At 35.8% G+C, this 26,054-nt stretch overlaps 3 protein-coding genes, 1 long non-coding RNA gene and 2 pseudogenes across 20 annotated transcripts; 4 read left to right on the top strand and 2 right to left on the bottom strand.

Moving 5' to 3' along the window:
- Positions 1-1,057: 1,057 nt before the first annotated feature.
- On the top strand, positions 1,058-3,178 carry LOC104721674 (uncharacterized). Of its 14 annotated transcripts, none has more exons than XR_015578443.1 (6): positions 1,058-1,910; positions 2,039-2,145; positions 2,297-2,381; positions 2,463-2,555; positions 2,669-2,789; positions 2,909-3,178. It is a non-coding gene; the product is annotated as an uncharacterized LOC104721674 (long non-coding RNA). The 14 variants fall into 14 exon arrangements; XR_015578426.1 differs by having other exon boundaries at positions 1,987-2,145; positions 2,716-2,789; XR_015578427.1 differs by having other exon boundaries at positions 1,063-1,910; positions 2,716-2,789.
- Positions 3,179-6,306: 3,128 nt separating this feature from the next.
- LOC104721644 (small ribosomal subunit protein uS13z/uS13y/uS13x) lies at positions 6,307-7,884 on the top strand. The gene is made up of 4 exons (XM_010439682.3): positions 6,307-6,472; positions 6,830-6,990; positions 7,316-7,504; positions 7,601-7,884. Exons 1-4 carry the CDS (start codon positions 6,470-6,472, stop codon positions 7,704-7,706), a joined length of 459 nt encoding a protein of 152 aa, XP_010437984.1. The 5' UTR covers positions 6,307-6,469; the 3' UTR covers positions 7,707-7,884.
- A 110-nt stretch (positions 7,885-7,994) lies between these two features.
- Positions 7,995-10,661, bottom strand: LOC104721655 (UDP-rhamnose/UDP-galactose transporter 5). 2 transcript variants are annotated; one of them, XM_010439691.3, is made up of 6 exons: positions 10,022-10,661; positions 9,637-9,797; positions 9,349-9,533; positions 9,062-9,262; positions 8,814-8,975; positions 7,995-8,535 (listed from the first exon to the last, which is right to left on the bottom strand). In XM_010439691.3, exons 2-6 carry the CDS (start codon positions 9,764-9,766, stop codon positions 8,206-8,208), a joined length of 1,008 nt encoding a protein of 335 aa, XP_010437993.1. In that variant the 5' UTR covers positions 9,767-9,797; positions 10,022-10,661; the 3' UTR covers positions 7,995-8,205. The 2 variants fall into 2 exon arrangements, with proteins under 2 accessions (XP_010437993.1, XP_010438001.1); XM_010439699.3 differs by having other exon boundaries at positions 9,974-10,207.
- A 1,595-nt stretch (positions 10,662-12,256) lies between these two features.
- LOC104721634 (transcription factor TT8-like) lies at positions 12,257-15,209 on the top strand (annotated as a pseudogene). Its single transcript, XR_015578475.1, has 7 exons — positions 12,257-12,479; positions 12,564-12,815; positions 13,197-13,293; positions 13,518-13,532; positions 13,625-13,681; positions 13,927-14,179; positions 14,269-15,209. The product of XR_015578475.1 is annotated as a transcription factor TT8-like (transcript).
- Positions 15,210-19,528: 4,319 nt separating this feature from the next.
- On the top strand, positions 19,529-21,379 carry LOC104721627 (uncharacterized). Its single transcript, XM_010439660.2, has 3 exons — positions 19,529-20,071; positions 20,723-20,803; positions 20,900-21,379. The coding sequence occupies exons 1-3, from the start codon at positions 19,913-19,915 to the stop codon at positions 21,230-21,232; spliced, it is 573 nt and encodes a 190-aa protein (XP_010437962.1). The 5' UTR covers positions 19,529-19,912; the 3' UTR covers positions 21,233-21,379.
- Positions 21,380-21,895: 516 nt separating this feature from the next.
- Positions 21,896-23,151, bottom strand: LOC104721620 (uncharacterized; annotated as a pseudogene). Its single transcript, XR_757052.3, has 2 exons — positions 23,015-23,151; positions 21,896-22,597 (listed from the first exon to the last, which is right to left on the bottom strand). The product of XR_757052.3 is annotated as an uncharacterized LOC104721620 (transcript).
- Between the last annotated feature and the right edge of the window lie 2,903 nt (positions 23,152-26,054).

Raw genomic sequence — 26,054 nt, 5'->3', positions numbered from 1 at the left:
TTTAGACAAGATTGCATAAATTTGCTAAAAGAAATATGATTTATCAACAACGTTGCATTATGCGGGTTTGAATTTGCATGATAATAATACAAACCAAATGTTATATATCCTAATCAGATTTATAAAGATCTATGAATCCAACATAGTTAGGTGTGATAACACCAACGGTACCAAAATTCCCTATCAGTTAAGTGTGTTTGCATGAAAGTGGGAACAAAGTAGAAAATTTTCCACACTCCACATTTGTTAAGTAGAAAAGGATACATAGTGAGAAGATGATAAGACCAAAACATATAGGTCCATGATTTGCCCGCAGAAGGTATCAATCAGCATAGTTAATAATGGCATTTACATTATAGACATTATTGTACCATTTGGGGCCGAAATAAAATCTTATAATATATCATCTTACCATGATTAGACAATGACACTTCCATAGAGTACTTGAAAGCATTTTGAAGACTTTAAGAACTTGTAAAAAAGAGATTCATAAACAGACATATATTAAATAGAGGTCGCTTTGCGTCCATGATATTTTCACCAATACCATCATAATCATTTATTCATTATACTATTCTTTAACTACCCTAATCAGTTTTGCTTGTTTCTTTTTGGTTTGAACTCCTACACAGAATTCTTGGTTCGAGTATGTCTAGACATAATGTAAAATTGTGGACGGTGAGTCATGAGTGAGTAAGACAAAAGTAGGTAATGACTAAATGGGTAACGTAGGCGTTAGTCAACTGAATCGGACCTTCTGCTGCTAATTTTCAGACAGATAAGCTTTCGTTACTTACTCCATAGAGCGGTTATATTGTAGAACTCAACTTGTCTTCCACTTGCTTACTAAGCAAATGAGTATACGACACGTTTTAATGTACCACACCCACTCTTTGAACAAGATAACGTTGAGACTTGAGAGTTTTTCCTATTATATAATTTAGCTCTGTTTGACCAAAATATATATATATATATATATATATATATATAATTTAGCTCTATTTTTTAATATATATTTTATGATATATATATCAAGTAGAAAAACGTGGTGCCAAATACGAGAAACGAAACATATATTACTAAATTTTCAAACGTGATTTGTTGAAATGAAAAAAAAAAAAATGATGCTTTGAGCTTTGAAATTGTAGTTAAAGAGCAATGGTCAGTAAAATCTTTTGTAAGTTAACTACTCATTTTTGTTTAAAATTATATTCTTTTCTTCTTTCTATAAATGATTACTTGTGACTCTACGTGATGTGAGAATCAATTCAGAAGAGTTGAAGAAATGGAGTTGATATTAAGAAGTAACGTCTGGTTGAGAGCCAAGATTCCCCTTAATGAGTCTTATCTCTCTTCTTTAAACAATTCGAAATGTTTTTGCCTTTTGTTCAACAAAATTTGATCCTCCACTTCTCCTTCAACCATTTATCTTTTCTTTTCTTTTCTTTTTGTGGAAGCTTAACTATTATATCCTCTTAAGTATTTTTGTTTCGTAATCTTTCCATTACCTTTTGTTATCATTCTCGTCCATAAAAATATACAGAATATATTCCGTCAAACTTGTAAAGCTGATCACATACTTTTTATTTATTTATCAAATAGACTATAGTTTTATAGTAGGATGGCCTCGGTTAGGGCAAACCCATCAAAAGATTTAACAAGTATCTTACCAGTTTGTTAATAATAAAACAGAATAAATATAATGCAAAAAGTTTAATTTTACTAAGCATCGATTCTTAGATTAGATGTTTTAGATTTCTTTAGAAACCTGTGTGTGTCAATTTGTGACTGGTCGGAGTAAAAAAAGAAAAAGAAAAAGTTTTTTTTTATTCTCTCGTCTCTCTCGCATCATCGCTTCTAATTTCCTCACCATTCTCTCTGTTTCTGGGATAGGTGATTTCTGCAATGAGGTTAGTTTCGATTACTCCTTATACTAGTGTTTGTTGTTTTGATTCTTCCTATTTATTTATTTTTCTGTTATTGAAGTCGAATCTTCGATTTGGAATATTGAAAAGAAGATAGACTTCTGCCTCTTCAGATTTGATTCAGACTTAGGACAACGTTGGTGTTGCTTCTGTTGCTTTTGGAACTTCTTACTATCATCTTCACCCTAACGATGCAACTCTCCTCTGGGATCGTCTTCCTGTACGCTTCTTTCTCTCTTCTCTTCTCTTCTATGAGACTTGCTTTTTGTGTCTTGTTTTTGATCACTCGTTTTTGTAATCGAGAGGATTGTAGTTAGACTGTTGAAAATTTTCTTGGTAGTTAACTCTTAGTTTGTTGTTTCCTTTCCTAGGTTGATATGATTTCGATTTCACATATAAGATGTTACTCGTGGACTGGACCAGGGTCTAGGGGAAGAATCTGATTATATCCAAGTGGTGCTCCTTCAGTCACAGAAATTTAATTCTGGCATGGTTTGTGATTTTTGTGTTCAGATTGATATCTTGAAATGATTGCAGAGAGAAGCATTCTCGGATTTGATGAAACTTAGAGATAAACAAGAGAAAGTGGAGCGGGTTTTATGAAACTTAGAGATCCATCTTCTGTTGCAGGTTTTTTTTTCTATATTGGTTGTGTTCTTGCTTTTATTATATTCAGCATTCATATTGTTTGGATATCTTTTGATGGCAAATATTAATGTTTTGATGGTATCTTTTGATGGCAGATATTAATGATTGGTTGTCTGTTGTTGTTATTCCTGTTGGTGCATAGGTAGAATCATCTCTAACCTCGCAGATGTGGTTCTTTCGTCTCTCTACAACAACAAAGCCAAGAATGTGTTGCAGGTAAAAGACTCTTAACCGTCACTGTTTTAATATGTGAATTCCATTTTTGCAGTTTTTCATACCATCGAGCAGACTGCAGAGTATTCTAAATTGATGTTGGTTATTTGCTTGAGCTACAGGCTGTGAGGAACATTGGGTTTGTTGCTGAACTAGTGATGAGTGGAACGCCCGTTGACGACAAAAAGCTTGAAGCTTTGTTCACATCTGATGCATGGTTTGGTTCATTGCAATGGTTTTGGTCATTTGCTCTGTATCTCTACACATTGTTTAGTGATTTTGAGATTGAATCACATAAATTTTGACACTATTATAAACTTTTTGTTTTTGGGTTTCTTTGGTAAACATTGAATTTGAGTATTTCTTTTTAAGAACCCCCAAATTTAACAATCTTCAATGGACCCATGATATATTAAAGTTTCTTAGAAAGTTCTTAATTTCATTTTTTTTTCAAAATTAAGAATAAGATATGTTTTAAGATACTTTGTTTAAATTCTTTGATGGCAATGCCCTTAGGAATGAAATAATCTGTATAGAAAATATGCACCTCTTTTTTATTTCTAGGTTTGGGGGTAAAGTTAAGGACGCCGAGACTAAAGGCCTAGAATGATACTTTCAGTTTATTAACATAATTTGAGTGAAGACGGAATAAGGTTTTAAAAAATTTCCAAAAGTTTTCTTGTAACTAGTCGAAAATATCTTCAATCTTTTGTGTTTGTGAACAAAAAAATAATAACTTCGATCTTTTTAATCTTCTCTTATGTGTAAACATTGCATTACATTCAATTTAATATGTCTTTGATGTAGTGGCGAGCTAGAAAAAAATTGCTTTACTTATTTCCAAAAAACATAAGTTAGCCAATCACTTTAGAAAGAGACTGTCATCCGAAAGAAGTTACTTAACCTAGTAATACGAAATTAGGGTAACCAGTGTACATTATAACCAAGTTACTTAACCTGTACGATGTTAAAAGTGTCAATTTATAATATATAAATTCTCGGTGCCAATTTTCACCTATACTTAATAAAATTCAAATTTTATATTTAATCAAAAAATTATTGCTGATTTCAAAATCAACAACAACAAATATTAGTCAAGAGCTGACTTAGATAACACATGTTTAATAAAGTGGCATCATATATCAAAACGACGTCATTTTAATATTGTAATTTTGTATTAAAAAAAATGTAAGACCCTAGATTCAAACCCTAGTCCATCAGGGTTTTAGACATAGTTTTTACCATTTGATTCCACAACCTTATTCAAATTATTGACGAATTTTGATGTTTATAACTATATCCACCGATCTCCCCCCATCCTCCTTCTCCCTCCTCAGCTTTTCTTTCTTGGCATGGTCGGTGGCTACTCTGCCATGGTTCCTTCTCCATCCAGATCCGCCTTCGTTAAATGATGAGGAGCATGTAGAGTAACTCCGTTGTTAATAAATTATTTCGAAAGTGATGAGGAGTATGTAGACGACGAACATATCAGTTTTTCCTAACCTCTCTAGTTTCGATAATTTTGGCATCCTCATTCCTATCTTTTTACTGGAAAACAGAAACCATAGTGATGATGATGATGATCGAAGAGGAACAGCAAATCTCCAAAAAATTTCACAAAAAAAAATCAAAAAGTAAAAAAAATAACAAATTTTGGGAAACCACGATGAACAAAAACAATCAGCGACTGGGCCGACGGAGGCGGATTTAGATGGAGAAGGAACTACGGCGGAGCAGCCATTGATGATGCCAAGAGAGAAAGGAAGACGAAGAGGAGCCAAAATTACAGGATCATTAAACATGTATCATCTGAGTCAGATTTTGACTAATATTTGTTGTTGTTGACTTTGAAATCAGCACTTATTTTTTTGATTGTGTATAAATTTAAATTTTATTTGAGTATAAGTAGAAATTAGCACTGAGAGTTTGTACAGGTCGGAAATATCCATTTTCCCGAAGGAACTACGGCGGAGCAGCCATTGACGATGCGAAGAAAGAAAGGAAGACAAAGAGGAGGGAGATTCTCGCGGTTGGACATAGTTATAATCATCAAAGTTCTGCAATATTTCGAATAAAGCTGTGGGATCAAATGATTATAGCATTGTTTAAAACTTTTTGGACCAAGCTCGAATCTATGGTCTTACATTTTTTAAAAACAAATTTTCAGGATTTGATATACGATGCCACCTCATTAAACATGCGGACTCATATTTGTTGTTGTTGTCTTTGAAATCATCACTATTTTTTTGATTGGATATAAAGTTTGAATTTTATTTGAGTATAGGTAAAAAATTAGTACTAAAAATTTGTAAATGTATAAATTGGCATCATTTTTCTCCATATATATATATATATATATGAGTATGACCTCCGCGACGTGATCCACTGTTCTCTTGGAAATTTGCCATAATCCAAACTTCTATAGAACATATATATACATAAACAAAACCAAACACATCAAATCATTAAAAATATTGCCCATGCTATATAGTAGTGTGTATGTGTTTTTTTTTTACCTTTAGCTTTCAATCAGTCGAGAATTAATATTGTGCTATGCTATATCTTCTGCCCTCTATTAGAATGTTCTCTATGTACAAAATAAGAAGATAGAAAGACTATTTATACTTGTATTTGATATGACTTATTTATTTAAACACTAATGATATAATCATGAAACAGACGAAGATGATTTTGAACTTGATCTTGGATGTAAACGAGTTGTTTAAAATACTAGTTGGGGATGTAGTTTTTAAATATTGGATATTTACTATGAAGTTCAAATAATATCAACTTATGAAGATGAGTTTGAACATACGCAGGGGCGGAACCAGCATAAAATATTAGTGAGGGCAGTTCGTCGTACAAGGGATTCGAACACCTTACCTCAAGGGTTTTTAATGCAAATCTAAACCACTTTGCCACTTAAATAACTTTGTTTAGTGTAAATTTTTTTTTATATTCCAAAGTTACTGGTGGCACTTGCCACCACCATCTATAACGTGGGTCCGCCACTGAACATACATAAGTTTAACATAACCATTTTTTTTAAACTATAGATTTGTGCATGAATTTTTTCTTTTTATAAATATAATTTTTTTTTTATCTGTTTCTTTGAAGAGGAAATCTGTTTCTTTGAAGAGGAACATTTTTCTTCTATGATTTAAAAAAAAAAGAATGAGTAGTAATAGTATAGAGGCCAGTCAAGATTTGGAAAATAATTTTTTGAACTGTGTTCGATTTGATGTCTCCACATACAAATCACAAGCAAAGAATTTAGTCACAGCTGGGATGATGTGGAAATCCTCATTTCTAATTTCTCTAGATTAGCAGTCTCTACATGGCAGTGGCACGCTTCTCTGGCTAATAATTCTCATATTGGGTTATTTTCATTACTGTTCTATTAAAAAAAACGCTTTTAACAAGTAAAAAATAATTCAAAAACTAACAAAGAGTAATAAATAATTTACTGTTAACAACATTTTTTTATAAATATTTTATAATGAAGGGTACAATGGTCTTTGAATATTTGAGGATTATGATAACCCTACGAATGTATCACATATATAAATCATTGGGAAAACCCTAGCAGACCTCTTTTGTGTTCTTCACTCTCCCTAGAGATCGTTCGTTTACTCCTTGAAGACGGCTTCTTCTTCTCACTAACCTCATCTCTGCTAATCAAAATGGTAATTAGGGTTTTCAAGTTTCTCATTTTCCTCTTCCGAAATGTTCTTTACCAACCACAATCTCGATTCCATCGATCTGCCATAAAAAAAAATCTGGCTTTTAGATTCGTCTAGTTTGTTCGAATCCACTTATTGAACAGGTGTTAGGTTGTGTTAGTTTCTGGAATCTAGAGTTCCTATGTTATCTTTCTATCTGATTTACAAAGTTCGTGTTTTTTTTTCTTTGTGATGTATAGAGGAGCTTAGTCAATCTTAGGTTGTGTTAATTTCTTGAAATTTGGAGTTTTTTATGTTCTTGAAAGTTAGTTTATGTGAAATTTGCTGATGGGTTAATTGGATTGTGTTATGTTTGTGTAGTCTCTGGTTGCAAATGAGGAGTTTCAGCACATTCTTCGTGTGTTGAACACCAATGTTGATGGTAAGCAAAAGATTATGTTTGCCCTTACCTCTATCAAAGGTATTGGGAGGCGATTGGCCAACATTGTCTGCAAGAAGGCTGATGTCGACATGAACAAAAGGTTTGACCCTTTTCTTTAGCTTGCGGTACTGAATATGGATTCGGACATCTTAATATAGATTCTTGTAGGTCTAGATCATATCTTTGTTGTGATTGGAGATTAATGTTTATATGAGTACAGTTTCAAGTTCTCTCTCTTATATGGGAAAGTAGTAATTAGAATAGCAAAGCTTGTTGGGAGGTTTAGTATAGTTCTTTTGGTTGATCTAAAAGATTTATGCTTTCTAGGTTTTGGGAGCATTTTGTTGTTTAGTCTGCAATGCAAATCGTGTTTTTTTGGGCTAATTTGTGGAGATGGTTGTCTGATTTGATGTATATTTTGACAGGGCTGGTGAGTTATCTGCTGCCGAGATTGATACGCTCATGAACATTGTTGCTAACCCACGTCAGTTCAAGATACCAGACTGGTTTTTGAACAGGCAGAAGGATTACAAAGATGGCAAGTATTCCCAAGTCGTCTCCAATGCATTGGACATGAAGCTTAGGGATGATCTTGAACGTCTCAAGAAGATCAGGTAAATAGAAAACTAAGAGATGATTCTGATCCTTGTTCAATTTGTTGTAATAAACATGGTGATAATGATTCTTCCATGGTTTTGACAAATTGACAGAAACCACCGTGGTCTGAGGCATTACTGGGGTCTCCGTGTTAGAGGACAACACACCAAGACTACTGGTCGCAGAGGAAAGACAGTTGGTGTGTCAAAGAAGCGTTAAGCGAGCTAGTGTTGCTACTTATTACTGTTTTGGATGCTTCATAAAGGACCTCTTTTTTTTTTCGTACTAGGACCTTCTTGTGTGACGTATTTTGGGCTTTTTTTGTGATCACATTCTTCTGTTTTTATCCTTGATACTCCAGTGCCATGAATAGTATTTGTTTACATTTTCCAGCTTACTCTTTGTATTGTCTTTTGTGACAGCAAGACATGACTAAGCGGATTCTCAAGGTCTTAAAATCGAAAGAAAACAATTCTATTATGTACTTCGGTATTTACAAATATCAGAAGATTAACATACATCAATCTTATATAAAGTTTATCTCACGACAGAGTCAGTTGGTACATCGTATGAAAGAAATGTGGTAAATTGGTGTACCCAGGCAAAAAAATGAGGAGCTCTACAGGATTACATAATTCAGCTACGAAAGAATAACTCAAACTGAGAGATATAAAAGCTACGTGTGTGAAACTGACCTTACTGATCATTTTACTACTGGCTAAACTTTACTTTGGAGTTCATCAGAATCCGAAGCTGCACCATGTTTCTGTTGTCGGGTTGTTGGAAGAGAATAGTTCTTCCTCTCCTTGCCGCCTGGTTTGGACGAGGCATTACCGTACCAGATCATTCCTAGTACTGCAATAATCATGCCAAGAATGACATGCAGGTTTAGACCATCTCTGTCAAAGAAGAAGAAGCCCATTACCAGCACCAAGATTGTCTTCATATGGCCCAGGACTTGGAACGACACCGCTGTGAATCTCCCGATGCAGATGAACTGGCTTAGGTTTGTCCCAATCGCTATTGTGCACGAGAGGGTTATAAACATCTGCAGAATCATGACCAAGTTATTTTATGTACAAAAGAACAATTCATACTATAGATAAAAAGAGGCCAACTGAAATACTATCACAAAAGCAATTTTAGACTCATTTGATTAAGGGTCATAACCGAAATAAGGCTATAGTCACCTTACCAGTCTCACTATGACTTCAAGTATTGGACATAATTGGTCATACGACGTCACATGAGCAACTGAGAATATATTTTCAAAGAGGACTAAAGAAATAATTTTTTAGTATGATATGAGTGTTTTCAAGCACTTACCACAGAGACAAAGTTGTAATCGTACATGTCAACTCGTTTGTCTGTCAACCAATAGTCGAGAAATGGACCGACTATCAACAACGTTGCAGCCTGGGCTGGAGCAGTATGACCCAGTAGGTTGAATGAGCTAAGCGAGTACTTTCGCTGTAGATAATGTACATACTGCAATAGAAAAAGAAGAGAGAAATTTCGTGTCAAAATCTTAGTCTAAAGTTGAAAGCTATGTAATAAAATATCAAAGAGCTTACGTATTGTTGCAAAGCAGTACTCCAAACAGCAACAAAAGCAGCAACGAAACCTTTGGTGTTAACACTAACATCAGTAACAGTGCAAACACCAACACCAACAAGAACAAGTCCTATGCTAAGTTTTGTATCTCTCGAGTAACGAATCTTATCAAATACTACTTCCAACAAGCATGACACAGGAATCATACTGAGCTTTGCAATCTGACAAACCAAAAGAGAAGAGATAACACCATTAAAAAATCAACAACATCGAATCGTCAAGCATAGGTTTTGCGAACACAACTTACCTGATAAAACCCAACAGAGTTCCACATAAGACTAACATTCATGCCAACAATGGAAAAATTTGCAAAGAGAATAAACTTAAGAAGCTCTGAAAATGGAAGATGGGAAGGCTGAATATATCCTAAACATCTTAAAACAAGTGTCATCAACGTCGTAGTGGCGAAATGTAAACCAGTTAAAGTTGTTGCTGCATTGAAAATCAAAATGTACACACATGATTAGTGAAAAAGAGCAAGCTTTGGATATACAATGAATGAGATCATAAAGAGGGTATTGTAGAAATAAATTACCAAAGCTAAAACCATAAGTAGCCATTAAAGCTTTATTAACAATGATGATACCAACAGAAGTAACAACATTGAAGATCCAAGCAGCAGCATCTAGTGTTGCTTTCTTATCAGCTTTTTTCACTGGAGCCATTGTTTAACTTCACCTTCTTCAATCTCACATTCTACACAGAACCAAAATCGAATTAAAAATATTCTTAATGCCATAAATTCGAAAACTGTGCCATTTCGATGATCTCGTAAATCATGAAAAAAAGACTGCTTAGTTCTGCTCAACTCGGATCAAGATGAAAAATAGAAAAAAACAAGTGATCGTCGGGGACAGATCGGAGAAGATAACCTTGGTGATTTGAATTGATTAATTTGATAAAACCCGGCAAGGAAGTACCTCTGGAGAGGAAGAAGACACGACGGTGAAGAAAGAGACTCTCTGTTGCCGGCTAAACAGACTCGGAGGTGAAAGTTTTTTGAATTGGATTGGTGGTGACTGATCTTAAGAGAGTGACGTAAGACTCTTGTTTTGATTTGCTTTCTTCCTCTGTTTATTTTTTTTTTTGTTTATCCCACAAAATACAATAGACTTAAGAACCGAACCGAGATTTTGGTTATAGATCTTGTACCGATTGGCAAAATGTTAAATTTTATTTTGGTTAACTGAGAATTTCAGTGAAGTTTTCGTTTAACCAAAAATATATGTTATTTAGAGGGAAGAAACAATCGAATATAACTAGATGATGGTCTAAGAGGTGTAATGAAGCTATGTATATGAACTATGAAGATAGATAGAGTGAAAAGTGGTTCTCGTGGTTGCCTTGAGGAGGCACCACACCCGGATGATCAAGTAACTTCCACTAGCTTGTGAGTGAAATACGCATGGCGCTGCTTCTCCGCTAGGCAGTATCATGCATATATAGGTGACTAGTAGTTACTTACGGGTTGCTACGGGATGACTTTTGCAGTGGATCCTGAACCGTACCACATCATGGGTTCACAAGTTCTACCAACCGGTTTGGACCTGGTCTTTATATAATAAATATTAAGCAAAACACAGTAGACGGCCGAAAGTGAACTTTTGGTTAATATCTCTACAATGATCCATTATTTTTCTTCAACTATGTGGTCCACTTTTCAAAATAGTTCACTCTCATCATAAACCCGGGTCTTCCAAGTTTGATATAGTTGCAAATATTGTATTCCAACAAAAAATGCTTGCTAAAATACTTTCGGCTAATGTCAGTTTCAAAGAACACAGTATATAAAATTCAGATTGTTATAATTGGTACGACTTGTCACTTGAGGAATAGAAGAACTTGGGTTTTAGCTAGGTAACATTTGTGACCAATCTCTCGTTTATGTACTAAATCATCTTTTTTTGTGAATCTCTCATTTCTATACTAAAGCATATTGTTTTTTTTTCTTGCTATTTGAATCATCATTTTCAGTAAGAAATAAGTTAACAACACACGTTTAAAAAAAAAATAATAATACAGAAGCAACAATATATCACTTCACGTGGCCGTCAGAGATACATAATTTCTGGGAAAGACTAATTCAGAAGTAGAAAAAAAAGGTAATAAACAGAGCACAGAAGCAAAATCCAAGCAATTAACATTTATTTTTGTTGACAAAACAAGCCAAGAAACATTCAATGTCGGGTTTGTCTAATTAACCAGGTCTACACTCCTCATATCCATACGATTACCCGACTGTATGTCGTACTCACATGTGTACGTATCAGTTTCTATCTATAATTATCTTATCTATATTTCAAAATACGATTTTATAAGACATTATTTAATTGGAAACCATAGTGGCTACCTACTTGGCTAGCAAATTAACATCAATTTTAAATTAGGAACTCAAAATATTGTGTAAAACATCTCATTCTTCTCCTTTAATACACCAAACCATTTTCTTCATTCTTTACTTACCGGTCAGGTCAACAATTCTACCATTCCTCATATTGCTAAGGTCTATTTTGATCATTATAAAGAGAATAATAATGTTCCTCCAATAATTCTCGAATTTGAACATTTTTATCCATACATAATTTTGCTAAATAATAAAAGAAAAAAAAAAGGTAAAAGACGAAATATAATTTATTTGCTTCTTGTAGCAGTAACACAAGTCAAAACAACGTCTGTTTTCTATTGTTTGTCAGTTAGCTATTTTATCTACTACAATATGTTATGCCTTTCTGAACAAAAACATTTAAATAACATAATAATAAATATCCATTCTGCAATTTTGATTTGTCCAATTAGTGGACGACACATATACAAAAATACATATCTCCTTTCATTATTTCACTTGTATTTTATACTACTTTCTTATCCAACGTCTGGTGAACCAACCAGTCAGAAAACTCAAAAGTCAATTTTTAATACATCTTTCAAGTTTTGGTCATGCATTCATATATATACATGGAATATATTGAACTAAATTACACAACTCTACTTACGTCAACTGTCGCAAAAACATTAAGATCGCATGTATACATGCATAATTGCAAAATCTGTGGTCCCATACCATTTTAAATCACCATCAATCGAAATAGCTTATGAAAGTATATATATATATATATATATATATATATATATATATATCTTCTTCTTATATTTTAACAACCCTTCAAAGTTATAAATTATTATATTTTACTCTGTTTATCAAAGAGAGAGGTCTAACACAAGTTTTCATCTCCGGGAATTGATGGATGGATCAAGTATTATTCCGACAGAGAAATCTGCCGGAGCTGAGAAAAGGGAGCTTCAAGGGCTGCTTAAGGAAGCGGTTCAATCTGTGGAGTGGACTTATAGTCTGTTCTGGCAATTTTGTCCTCAACAACGGTTCGTTTTCTTATTTATTTCACCATCTCTCACAACATAACCATAATATGTATATTTCAATATGTAACAAAACAATATTTTTAGGGTATTGGTGTGGGGGAATGGATACTATAACGGTGCAATAAAGACGAGAAAGACAACTCAACCAGCGGAGGTGACGGCAGAAGAGGCTGCACTAGAGAGGAGCCAACAGCTGAGGGAGCTTTACCAGACGCTTTTAGCGGGAGAGTCAACGTCGGAAGCGAGAGCATGCACCGCACTGTCGCCGGAGGATTTGACGGAGACTGAATGGTTTTATCTAATGTGTGTCTCTTTCTCTTTCTCTCCTCCTTCAGGGTACATAACTTTCTCTCTACTCAAGTTTCTTACTTTGGTCACTATTTATCTTCTGTAAGTGAAGACAAAAATAGTATTGTGTGTTAAATGCGATCACAAAATGTTGTGTTGACATTAAAGAGAAACTGAGGAGGTTGAGTTACTTGAATAAGAAAAGGAATGTGAGTTAATGAAAACGTCAAACGTACACACACACACTCCATTTTGATGAACATAATTGGGACCGTTGAGATTCTAATTGTTTGGTGTGATTGATTATCTAAAGTAGAAGCATGAACAGATATTACATAAATGCATAACAAAATGGGTTAGTTATGGGTATACTTAATGCTTTCCTCTATGTAGTAAAAATATAAATGTGGGAAGTAGTAATTTTTGTAGGATACCAGGAAAAGCGTATGCGAGGAGGAAGCATGTATGGCTAAGTGGTGCAAATGAGGTTGACAGTAAAAGTTTTTCTAGGGCTATTCTCGCTAAGGTAAACAAATTTTATTTTTATCCATTCAACAACTATACTATTTGCATTTCTATTATTTACCTATTTATGTGTTATGTGTACACTAACGCTGATCTATCTACTTTTTATACGACTATACCTATATATCTAATAATACACCTTTATAGATTATCTCAAATTAATTATTTTTTTTTTCTTGTTGTTTTTGGGATGCTCCTTTTACGTCGGTCAATATAATACTTAAGAGTGCCAAAATTCAGGTTAAAGTTTTCTTTATTATTTAACTCATTTTAGTATCATTTACACATTTATTTTGTATTCTGATGAAAAATTGTAATTCGAAAAAACGCAGACAGTGGTTTGCATTCCCATGCTTAATGGTGTTGTGGAACTTGGCACAACGAAGAAGGTATAATAGTGTTTATGTACCTCTCTGTTTATTATTCCCTTGTTAATGAAATATAAAAAAATGTAAAAATAGCCTATATTATAATTACATATGGGGTAACATATATATAATAATAATCTTAAAATTGTGCATAAGTTTTGTTTTAAAAAGCCTAGCTAGAGATAATGATGTTAAAATATGGAAGGGATAGTTAAGGTTGGTGGATCATGGATGCATGATTTAATTTGTTATATTTGTGTGTGAAGGTAAAAGAAGATGTAGAGTTTGTTGAGCTAATAAAGAGTTTCTTCATTGGCTACTCTAATTCGATCCCAAAGCCTGCTCTTTCTGAACACTCCACCTACGAAGTGCATGAAGAAGTTGAAGAAGAAGAAGAAGAAGAAGTAGAAGAAGAGATGACAATGTCAGAGGAGATGAGGCTTGGCTCTCCTGATGATGACGACGTCTCCAATCAAAATCTACGCTCTGATCTTCATATAGAATCAACCCACACGTTAGGTATATATATATACTTTAAGCAGTTCAGCTACTTATATATTTGTATTCTTTGCTGTATCTAACACTCTTGTCATTTGTATGTTATATAGATACAAACATGGACATGATGAACTTAATGGAGGAAGGTGGAATTTACTCTCAGACAGTAACAACACTTCTCATGTCGCATCCCACGAGTCTTCTTTCAGAATCAGTTACCACATCTTCTTACGTCCAATCATCTTTTTCCACGTGGAGGGTTGAGAATGTCAGACCATCAGCGAGTGGAGTCGCAATGGATGCTCAAACACATGATCTTGAGAGTTCCTACAACACTAAAGATAAGAGTCTACCGCGGGAAGACCTGAACCACGTAGTGGCTGAGCGACGAAGGAGAGAGAAGTTGAACGAGAAATTCCTAACGTTGAGATCAATGGTTCCATTTTTGACAAAGATGGATAAAGTATCTATCCTTGGAGACACCATCGAGTACGTAAATCATCTTCGAAAGAGGGTCCATGAGCTTGAGACTACTCATCATGAGAAACAACATAAGCGGACACGTACTAGTAAGAGAAAAACATTGGAGGAGGTGGAGGTTTCCATCATAGAGAGTGATGTTTTGTTAGAGATGAGATGTGAGTACCGAGATGGTTTGTTGCTTGACATTCTTCAGGTTCTTCATGACCTTGGTATAGAGACTACTTCGGTTCATACCGCGGTGAACGAAGGTGATTTCGAGGCGGAGATAAGGGCAAAAGTAAGAGGGAAGAAAGCAAGCATTGCTGAGGTCAAAAGAGCCATCCACCAAGTCATAATACATAATACTAATCTATAGATTCTAACTTTTCGTTGATGCCAACTCTAGATAAGGATAACTAAACGTATTTTTGTTTGAGCCTCACGTATTTTGCAATATGATCAGTTACTTACATATAGGCCCCGGTTGTTCCGAGTAGGATTACGGATGCAACATATAAATGCAAATGTACTAGATGTCATGTTGTTCGTTTGTCCAATTTAGTACTTATGAATGCAATATTTGGATGCAGTTTCAGTTGCAACCAAAACATCGTATTTTGGATGGATGCATATAGATCAGCTTCTTTGCAGTTTTAATTCAAATTTGACAAGAAGGCTGCTTAATATTGGACTGGCCCATTCAATTATTTGATTTCGATATGAACTGTACGTAGAGTTTAGAAATCAAACCGGATTCAATCAACGTTAACTTCATTTATTAACCAAAGTTATCTACTTGGACCAAAATCGATGGTCAGGGTCAAGATAAACCAAGGTCAAACCTGTTTTAATTTCAGAATTAAATAATACCGGTTTAAACTAAAAATAGATTCAAAATCGATTTTGTTTTAAAATTCAAGCAAGCTGAACCAAAAACTAAATCAATAAGAAAGAAAGACTCACATATCTAATGTGATTAGTGATGATCATCCAATGTCGTTTTTGAAGTTGATGAGAATTGAGAAATTAAACCAACCTCAGAGATTAACAAACCGAGTATGATAAACAAGAAACAAGGAGAAGTAAAGAAATGAGAAACTACGAAAAAAATTAGTTTGAAGGTAAGATGAAAGCATAGATAAATATGCTTCGATGGAACAGAGGAGATTCACGCAGCTGCTCTCTGTGTTTGACCTGCTTAGAAACGAGAGACCACCTCTTTTTCTCTTGTAGTTACTCTTCCGCGGTCTGGGCAGCTCTGGCCAAAGAGGTTTTCAAGGATACGTACTCTGAGACTTGGCAAACAATACTAAATCAAACCTCAGCACTTCAGCAGAATCGTCTACACGGCTTTCTCACTAGATATCTCTTCCAACTGGCCGTCCACTCCATCTGGTGTGAACGTAATGGACGACGACATGGTGAGCACCCGCTTCCTGCAGGACAACTGGTGCGGCGTTTAGACCAACAAATCCGAAATCAATTCATAGCTATTCAGCGGGTGGGGGATCGTCGTTACGCCAACGGCTTGTTACTGTGGCTGAGCACTCGATCATGAGAGATTTTCTTCCTACTCTCTATCATATTTTGTAAACATCACTTAGAAAAACTTTCAAACTCTTGAAGCACTAGTTGTAACAACGTTTTATTTCTTTTGAATATAATTTAACATTACATTTAAAAAAAAAAAAAAAAAAAAAGATGAAAGCATAGAAATTTGGCTAAAGAAAAACAGATACTGTCAGAAAATAAGAGGATTTTGCCAAAAAAAAAAAAAAGGTCAGAAAATAGGAGGAGAAAAGGTGACAACTTAGGTGTTGATTGGTGTTTGTGGGAGGTAGCGGTTGCTAGCGATTGGTACCAATCACACAAACCGCTCGCAATTGCTCCAAATCGCTTCCAACCGCTTCAAACCACTGAATTCCAAAAGCTGCTTCCAGCAAGCGTTTGCGGTTGCGGGCGATTGCGGTTGAATTTTTTTTTTTTTAAAACATGAAACAAATCAATGATAATGAAATCTTTTTTTAATATATTTTTTACCTAACTATTTTATTCATTAAGGATGGGAGAAAATGAAGTACGAATACGATGAAGAATATTAAAAAATAAACAATTGAAAGAAAATAAGATTTCAATTAATAATAACCCACAAAAGTTAATGTAAATTTAATGGCACATCGCATGTAAGTTCAAAAAAATCTAAATAAATATAACGTTTCATTAGAAATTTAAGAAAATAAGATTATTTGTGAAAAGTATAATAACAAATCACCAGCGACTCTTTTCAACTCTCGTTTGATCATTCCTACCGACGCAACTACTTCCCCACATAACTTATTGAGTGTGTGAGATTAAGAAAAAAGATCTACGATCTAAAACATATGTTTTGTCATTTATCAAATTACTTAATTAAATATTTGGTAAAAAGCCAAATGCATAAAGTAATAAGTATTTTCAATATGAAATTTATTTGTTTTTCTGAATAATTATTTTAGTATTTTTTAACTAATTTTAATTATAAATCAAGTTTAATAAAAATTTTGGTGTTTTTAAATATTTATATAATTATATTTTACATTTATTATGTTTTAACCGCTATTGCACCCGCTGGTCAAACCAGTCGTAAAACTCCCGCAAATGCACTCATTTTAAAACACTAAACCAGTCATTCAAACGCTAAATAACGCTTGAAACCGCAATCATCCGCTACCGTAATCTCCCGCAACCGCAAACGCAGCGTTTGAACCAGTCAGGCCCATAGTTTGCTCATCAGTTGGGCAGCAAATGCCACTTAAGTGCATCTGTTGTCAATACACTATCTTGGCATATGACAATTGACAAATAACCTCTTAGATGGCCTTACATTATGACTGTAAGGACCAGTTCTCAAAAGGAATTTGATGGAATAGTAGCTTTTTTTTTTTTTTTGACTCAACATCAACTTTTCATTAACCAAAATGATACAACCAAATCAAGGTACATAACATTCCCTTCTAAAGACTTGGACGAAATGCAATTGATCGATCTAGTATCACCCTGTATCACTAGGCGGATCCAACGTTACATAACCGAGAAACATTGCATTTTTTAACCACAACGAGATAGATAACACACCACAACTCAGAGTGAAATCATCTCTTAAACCACATAAATTAACCCAATGACACGAAAACAAATACTAACACAGAGAAGACCAAATCCAATACTAAAGAGCAAAGCAAATCCAAGCTATAGAACCTCATGATCAACGTGTAGAATTTGTCCCAATAGCATCAACACCCAGAGGCGCATCATCAGAAGAGTTGGAATTCTCGGCTTTCATTGTTCCGGCCCTAAACCTAAAACGAACAATACATCCGACTGACCCGACCAAGAGACACGAGACACAACCAGCAAGAGCTAAAACTTTTCCAAACTAATCACACAAAAAACCAGAATGCTAATCGTCTCAAGGTAAGGGATTGAAGCACAAATTAGCATATCATCACCTCACGGTGCATATCCGGATTGGCCACATCGCAGCTGTCTTGTTGTCTCGCTTCTTAGCTGGAATGACACCAGAAGTTGAGGAGACTCTCAAGAAAACGTCGGCTTTGTGGGTGTCCGCAAATCTCGGCCACCGATACACCCTGAAGCCTCCCGATCAACCGGTAGACTCTAAGACCCGACTCGACCATAAACCTCCGAACAGCTAGCATCTCCGGTGGAAGGGTAGAGGAAACAGAAGGAAGGTCTCGATCCAAAACTCAGATCTGACTCCCCGAAACTGCAAGGAAGGGCGCCCAGAGCAGCTTCGAACCACTACCAGTCTCCGGAGAGGAAGGCGAGCGGAGATCTTGTCATCTGCCACACTGTCACGACGCAACAGTTGGACTGCTTCTTAGCACGCCGGAGAGGAAGAGAGCGGGTCACCTACTACTATGACTAGAACGACAAAGCAAAAGAAGAAAGCAAAACCCTCTCACACCGCCATCAAAAGCCTAGGGCGGTGGAGAGGCAAACAGAAGCAGGCGGCGGCGGCGCTGTAGATCTAGGATTTGAGGGAGAAGCAGAACCCTTTTTTTGATGGAATAGTAGTTTTGGGTCTCATTTCTAAAGGGATCTCATTTAACAAAAAAAAAAGCTATATATTTTTAGATAAGAAAAGTTGTATATAAGGTTGAAGTTGTGAAGTGACCTTAGTGCAGTGGCCAAAGGTAAGTCCTTAATGCACAAGGCACCATCACACTAGGGATCGAGTCCCGTTCCCTATGAATGTAGGGATTAGACTAATGGGTCGGCCTGTTGTGACCCAATGATTGACAAAAAAAAAAAGAAAAGTTGAAGTTCTTCAAAGATAATCATCAATAAACATTATATGAAAATAATGCTTAATTATAATAATTAGTAGGAATCTCTTTTTTTTTTGGGTAGGTTTTAACCAATAAAAATCTTTACCTTGCTAAATTGTAGTAATTTCTTTTAGTTTTCACCATCTCTTCTTTGGAGAGGCAGCCTATTTTTAGCATCCCAATTATTTCAGAATTCAGACAGATCCAATTGATAATTTAACAAGGCACTCCCTAAACATTATCTACTCTAAAAATTTTAGTTTACAGGATCGTCTAATAAATTTCATATAGTAAAACGGCTATATTTCAAAAAAAATCTTTGCAAATTAATTATGAGAAGTCCATTTTAACTGTTTTAGGTTTTTTTAACATGACTTGAAACAATCGTATAAAATATTCATTTAGTAACACATTCCTTAAAATTTGTTTTGTCAGTATTACAAAAAAAAAAAAACTAGGTTTTAAAGATATGTATAACATTTATTCAGAAAAGTATATATTTAAGTATAGATTTATAAACGTCTTAGTATCTACCATTTTACAGGTTTGTAAATTCTCCTCTTCTATCTCTCTACTCCTTTTCTTTTTTTTTTTTTTTTTTTTTTTCTTTTACCACCTCTGTTAAATATATATTTCTTTTGTTATTAACTCAAAATTGGTAAACAAATTTTTGATATAAACTTTAATGAAAAGATATTTTAACAAAAGAAAAAATCCAAAAACAAAGAAAAAGTAATCTAAAAAAAAAAAAAAAAACCAAACCTTGTTTGTTTGAGTCTCTCGCCGTTTCGTATAAAGTGAGAAAGTATCTTCTCTCTTGCCCAATTCCTCTTTTTCATAATCCAATCAATCTCCGATCGTCTTTTAGAGAGACGAATCGACGAATCCGTCATCATCGCCGACGGAATCGTGGCGGCTGTGTAAATTTTATATTAATAGGCGACAACCCAATTCGAAAGAGATGGGGAAGAAGAGAAAATCTACAGCGACGAGCCTCGATGAGGTAGATCGGACTGTTTACGCTTCGTTTCGCACCGCCGCGAACTCTTTATCTCAGCTTTATACTCAGTCTATGAATCACCAGAAACTATCTTTTCAAGCCGGTGAACGCCATGGTCTGGTATGTTGATGATTCTTTTAACCCCTTTTACTCTCTTTCTCTCTCTGTGTGTGTGACTGTGTTCCCCTGTTCCAAGTTTTGATTTTTATCTATTAGGGTACAATCCAATTTGATTCGATTGGTTAATTTCATCATTTCTACCTAATCTGTTTGGTGTTCGATGTAACCCTATGTGTTGCGTTCTGCTTTTGGTGTTTCTTGTTCATTTTCTTATGACTTCTTGAGTTCAATTGGAACACTTGGGGAAAAGATTCTTGATTTCATCTTTTCTTCTTCTGGACCTGTGTTAGTACATAAAGATTTGTCCTTTTTCTCTGTTTTGTTGAAGTGTCTCTGTGTTCATTCAATTGCCAATGAAGTCAATGCATCTTTCTTTCTAGTTTCCATGGTTTCTAGGTGTTATGTTTTATGTAGCTATATCGTTAAACAAGAATGATTCAGATTTTGTAAACCAGTGTTTTTGATTGCTTCTTTGTGTTCTTCTTTTGGATTCTCTAAGTCTCTTTAGCTTCCTTTCAGCCTTAACAAAGCCATTGTGCTTTATATAAGTTATATGCACCCTTAACCCAAGCTAAAGGAGCTCTCTGGCCGCTCCAAATTGGGAACAATAGACGCTTACGTGAGTGTCCTCCTTTATCTTCCCTATTTCAGGAAAAACTGTACCAATGGATATGGAGACAACAAGAAGCAGGGTCAAGAGTGACACCTATGGATATAGTTAATTATATTCAGGTTCATATGACTCTTATTTATTTATCTACTCTAATCTGAAATTCTGGCAAATTTTGTTTCCTGTTCTTGATTGAGTTTCTGGTTTCCCCAATGCAGAGTGAGCTCGAATGCTGCACAGAGGAGCCCCCAATGTCCCCAAGAGCACCGCCACCGCAGCCAACAATGCATATCACACATTCTGGGCTCATGGCCTCTTCAGGAACCTCTTGCCCATTAGCTGCTCCAGTGGTTCGGTCTGAGCAATGCGAGAACCAGGCCAAGAACTCGGTTTTCTCAAACGCCCTTTCAAGCCCAATACGGCGTAGTCTTCAGAACTACCAAATTCCGCAGGGAGGCTACACATCTGGCGGAGCCAGAAGCAGTGAACTGAACAGGGGATCTAACTCTCCAGGTTCTATTGATTCTTCAATGGATATGCATGCAGAATAAGAACTGTGATCATAATACACTCTTGTTTAATGATGTTTGATCTATATACAAAAACCAGTTTGATTCTTCATAATGTAACAATTGATTCTTATCTTGGAGGTGGTTTGTTGGTATTTTGGTTAGAGTTTCTAAATGGTCACATGTAAATCATTGTGTCTGGTTCTTATCACTTGTTTAACTCTGTCACTTTTCATGTTTTAAACTACTAATGACCAACTAGCAAATGGTTGTGGTCATAACTTTGACCTATGCGTATCCAACAAGCATAAAGGAAAAATCAGGAAGTACTCTTCTTAGACCATCTCCAATGGTTTTCCCTATTTTTTCCTCTATAATAGAGGAATTATATAATAGAGGTGAGTTTTACTCTAATGGTCCTCTATTCTCACCTCTAAAATAGAGATTCCTCTATTTATAGAGGAAACCTTTGTTAAAAAAAATAGGGTTCCTCTATAAATAGAGGAAAAAATAGCAATCTCTATTCTATTTTAGAGGTGAGAATAGAGGACCATTGGAGTAATACTCACCTCTATAATTGAATCCTCTTAGAAGAACCAGGAAAACATAAGACACGATGTAACATATTGGATGTTAATGATGAGAAATGCAAAGCACTGCACTTTTGCTGAGCTGAAGCTTAAAATACCAATTTAGAGGATTCTATTGTTAACTGAAGACCTAGATGCCATTATTTTTGATTGAAATGTAAAATGTACAGACCCTTGAAGCTAGATCAAGATCTACTATATGTTCTTTACTTTGAATATGGAATTATGAAAAAAACAAGAACATATTTGTCTGCCTCTCGACTTTTTTTACATACGGTAAAATGAATTCAATGGATTCTTCATTCTTCTACACTCCCAACTACAATACTACTTCCTCTTATCATGTGCAGACTTTCTTCTTCTTCTCCTTCTGATGTTCCCTCATTCCCTTTCTCTTGCTCTGATGGTCATGTCCAGCTTCATGATCTTCATCAACAGCTACAGCAGCTTCAACTTCTTTACTACCTGAAACTTCAACAGCTCCACCTTCTTTACTACCCGAAACTTCAACAGCTTCACCTTGGACAGCTTGATGATCATTCCCATCTAGGCCTTGGACAAGGCTTGTTGATTATTTCCGCCAAAGCCACCAGCACCACCACCGCCACCACCAGCCACTTCAACTCCAACAGAACCCGGAACCCAGTAATATACACGATTCTCAATCACTTCATTATCGTAATGAAGACTTGCCCTCGACCATTCATTGATAAGATTGATCAGATGGTTCAGTCGTGGAACCGATAGCCGACAATTAACCCTCACAAACTGTTGAATCTCAGTGTCCATTGCTGCTATTTCAATCTTCAAAATGAAACTATACAAATCGAAGACAAAAGCTAAGTGCCAAATAAGTTTCATAACTAATAAAATAAAAACCATCTAATACTATTGACTCAAGAAGGCTTTTCACCTAAAGAAACTTCAACAATGAAGTAACACACACACACATTGAATCTTCTTCAAAGTATCTATAACCTATTTGCCTAAAACCAAAAAGCCTTCATGACTCAGAACAAAATCTCAAAACGATTCCACAGGAAAATATCAGAGACAAGAGCTTTGGCATCATCCGACTAAATCAAAAACTAATCTGAAGATCTTCAACAAGTATTCTAACAATTTGCATAAAAATCAGAAAATCTCACAATATATTTCATTTTCAAATGTTAAGTATCTATCTTTCTGAAAGATTTTGATTCGAATTAGAGAGATCTGGCGAGTCAAAACGCACCTTCTTTGGAAAAGTAAGACTCGGCGAAGAAGAAACACTGGAGTCTCTACACGACACAGAATCGTCTTAGAAGAAGCAAGACTCGCGGCGAAGCACCACCGCCGTCAAAGAAACAAGAATCTCGCGGCGCGAATCGGCGAAGCACCACCGTCTACGAAGAAACAAGACTCACGGCGAAGAACAACAGAACCGTCTCCGATTTGGATCGATCAGGCTCTAGAAATCGGAGATCCCATCAGAGCGAGCGGTTAGAGAAATCAATTTGGCTAAAATTTGTTTTCTTGGGTAATTTATATTATATAATATCCAATGATATTTTGACAAATGGACTTGTGCGTCTTTTTCTTTTTTCAAACGGAATTGTTTTATAACTAAAGGTGAATTTGCCTAATAACCAAAACAAAAAAACCATAGTATAAAATAACACCATATTTGAAAAAATATGGAGATTAAGATGGGGTATAACAAAATTACCATTTTAGTGTTTGCAGGTGGTGGAGAGCATGGTGGCTCTTGGTTGGAGACGGTGGCCGGAGGCCGGCGATCGGAGGAGGTGGACGGAGGTGGTCACCGGAGATTCTCTCCGGAGATGCTTGCCGGAGATGGTCGCCGGAGATGGAGGCGGTCTGGCGGTGGTCCGATGGCCGGAGATGGAGGCGGCCGGTGGTGGTGGCGACCGGAAGCTGGTGGTCGGCGGTGGTGGTTTAAGGGAAAACTAAACCCTAAGGGATAATATATTAAGAACCCTAGGGGATAGTGATTAAGAGGTGGAGGTGGTGCCGACGGTGGTCCGGTGGCGGTCTGGCGGTAGTCCGGCGGTGGTCCGGTGGTGGTCTGGCGGTGGTCTGGCGGAGGTCCGGCGGTGGTCCGGGGGAGGTGGTGGGATGAGCGGTGGTCAGAGGTGGTAGAAGGGTGGTAGGAATGGTGGTGAATGAATGGTGGTGGTGGCTGGAGATTGGATCATAGAGGGTAAATCATGTCATTAATACATAAAATATAGAGAATATAGTGGATACATGGTTAGTATAGTTAGTTTTTAAATTATAGTATTTTTTTGGGTTAAACAGCCCAATTCCTCTATAACTAAACGAGAAAAAAAAAAAAACACTTCAGCTAAATTTTTTTCTTTTTCTTAAACGGAAACTAATACAATAAAATTTGCTGGAAAAAGTTAAATAATAACAGTATAATATTATTAATTTTACTTATTTTTTTTTAACAGCTTGAACTTTATTAAGATATAATGTGATCCTCATGGAGGATGTTTACAATACAAGAAGGAACAAAATAATGAGGAACATAAAATACATTATTGTTTATGAATTCTTTTGCCAATCGATCCGCTGTCATGTTGTTATTCCTGCTTGTCCATTGAAAATGTACTTCTTGAAACTTATGCTTCCAATATTGAATTTCTCTTATCCTATTATGCACTCGAAAAATTTTTGTGGTGCAATTCGCCAATTCCTTGACTTGTTGATTATCCCCTTCAAATATGACATGTCGATATCCCCGTATCCACATCTGTTACATGGCTGCAATCAGACTTTGAAGCTCCGCTTCCAACACATTAGTAACTGGAGGTCTCTTCATTTGCCCTGCTAATAAGAAAAAACCTTGATCATCTCTTGCAATCCAGGCTGATTGTCCTTCATTACCTTGTTGATTGTATGTTCCATCATAGTTGCATTTTAATCATTCCTCTGGGAGGTTTTCTCCATTGTGATCGAGTAATTCTTCTGCTTTGATTTGCTTGTTGACGTCGTCTTTTTTCGATTTCCTCTGACCAAGTAGTTGTCCATTCTTTTGCATCAGCAACAGCGAAACTCAAGTCCTCTTGCCATGTGTTTTGCTTATCTTGGAAACAAGTATGTTTCTGCTCTTCCACAATCTCCATAAGATCCATAATGGTATATGTCTTTCCAAAGGACAGAGATTAATATCATTGTGCCAATCAAGAATTGCCTGAAATTTTGAGTCAAACGTTGCTGTCGGGGAATACAAAACTTGGTTGAGAGCATTGTGCCGTCTCCAAATCTCTTGCGCGTGTTGACAGTTAAAGAATATGTGCTCTGGGGTTTCAATCTCCTGTTGACATCTTTTGCAAAGACTTGTGTTTGTTATTCTGCGATATAACAATTCCGAACCTGTTGGTAATGCTCTTGAAACCATCCTCCAGAAGAAGTGTTGCAGTTTAGGGGCTGTGTGTAGTTTCCAAATAGCATTCTTATGTTGCTGTAATCCTGGTATTGGTCGTACTCCATGGTTTCCGCGAAGATGACCAGATAACCAATAGCCTGATTTAACTGTGTAGATTCCAGAGTCATTGTAATGCCATCCTAGAAGATCTGATTGCATTGATGGACTTAGTTTTATCTCAATAATCCGATGAACATCCTCTTCAACAAACAATTCCTGTAATAAATTTATGTTCCATCGGTAGGGAAATCCATCAAGAAAGAGCTCATTAACTGTCCTCAAAGTTGTGATAGTGCCTTCTCTCTGTCGCGGTGGTCTTGGCGGATTCGTTAATAACCACGGGTCATACCATATGTTAGTAGTCACACCATCCCCTATCAGTACTCTCATACCATTTTTTATCAAATCCCGACCTTCTAAAAATGACTTCCAAATAAATGATGGCTTGTTTCCATTACCCGCATTAAAGATGTTTGTATCCAGGAAATACCTTGCTTTTAAGAATCTACTCAGTAGACTGTGTGGAGCTTGAATGATTCGCAATACTTGTTTACCCAACAATGCTAGATTAAATCTCTCTAAGTCCCTGAATCCAAGCCCTCCATCTTTTTTAGACAGACTCATCCTATCCCAAGAGAACCAATGTGTAGATCTCTGACCATGTTTTTTACTCCACCAAAACTTTGCTATAGCACTGCTAATTTCTTCACAAGTTCCTTTTGGTAGTTTGAAGACATTCATGGTATAAACTGGCATAGCTATTGCCACTGTTTTAAGAACGTTTTCCTTTCCTGCTTGTGATAAATATCGATTCGACCATCCCTTGGTTCTCTGTTTGACT

This window comes from Camelina sativa, chromosome 2 (genome assembly GCF_030686135.1).
Source record: "Camelina sativa cultivar CO46 ecotype springtype chromosome 2, ASM3068613v1".
Lineage (NCBI taxonomy): Eukaryota > Viridiplantae > Streptophyta > Magnoliopsida > Brassicales > Brassicaceae > Camelina > Camelina sativa.
Note: the sequence above shows the minus strand (reverse complement) of the source record. Positions and strands in the feature narration are given on the sequence as shown.

Bases quoted from the DNA above. Each gene is read 5' to 3' on its own strand.
- LOC104721627 (XM_010439660.2), top strand. From the start codon at position 19,913: ATGGGGAAGAAGAGAAAATCTACAGCGACGAGCCTCGATGAGGTAGAT. The intron at 20,072-20,722 runs GTATGTTGATGA...TCCCTATTTCAG, and splicing joins CCGGTGAACGCCATGGTCTG to GAAAAACTGTACCAATGGAT. The intron at 20,804-20,899 runs GTTCATATGACT...TCCCCAATGCAG, and splicing joins ATATAGTTAATTATATTCAG to AGTGAGCTCGAATGCTGCAC.
- LOC104721644 (XM_010439682.3), top strand. The intron at 6,991-7,315 runs GTTTGACCCTTT...ATATTTTGACAG, and splicing joins GATGTCGACATGAACAAAAG to GGCTGGTGAGTTATCTGCTG. The intron at 7,505-7,600 runs GTAAATAGAAAA...ACAAATTGACAG, and splicing joins GAACGTCTCAAGAAGATCAG to AAACCACCGTGGTCTGAGGC.
- LOC104721655 (XM_010439691.3), bottom strand. From the start codon at position 9,766: ATGGCTCCAGTGAAAAAAGCTGATAAGAAAGCAACACTAGATGCTGCT. The intron at 9,534-9,636 runs GTAATTTATTTC...TTTTCAATGCAG, and splicing joins TACTTATGGTTTTAGCTTTG to CAACAACTTTAACTGGTTTA. The intron at 8,976-9,061 runs GTAAGCTCTTTG...TTTCTATTGCAG, and splicing joins GTACTGCTTTGCAACAATAC to TATGTACATTATCTACAGCG.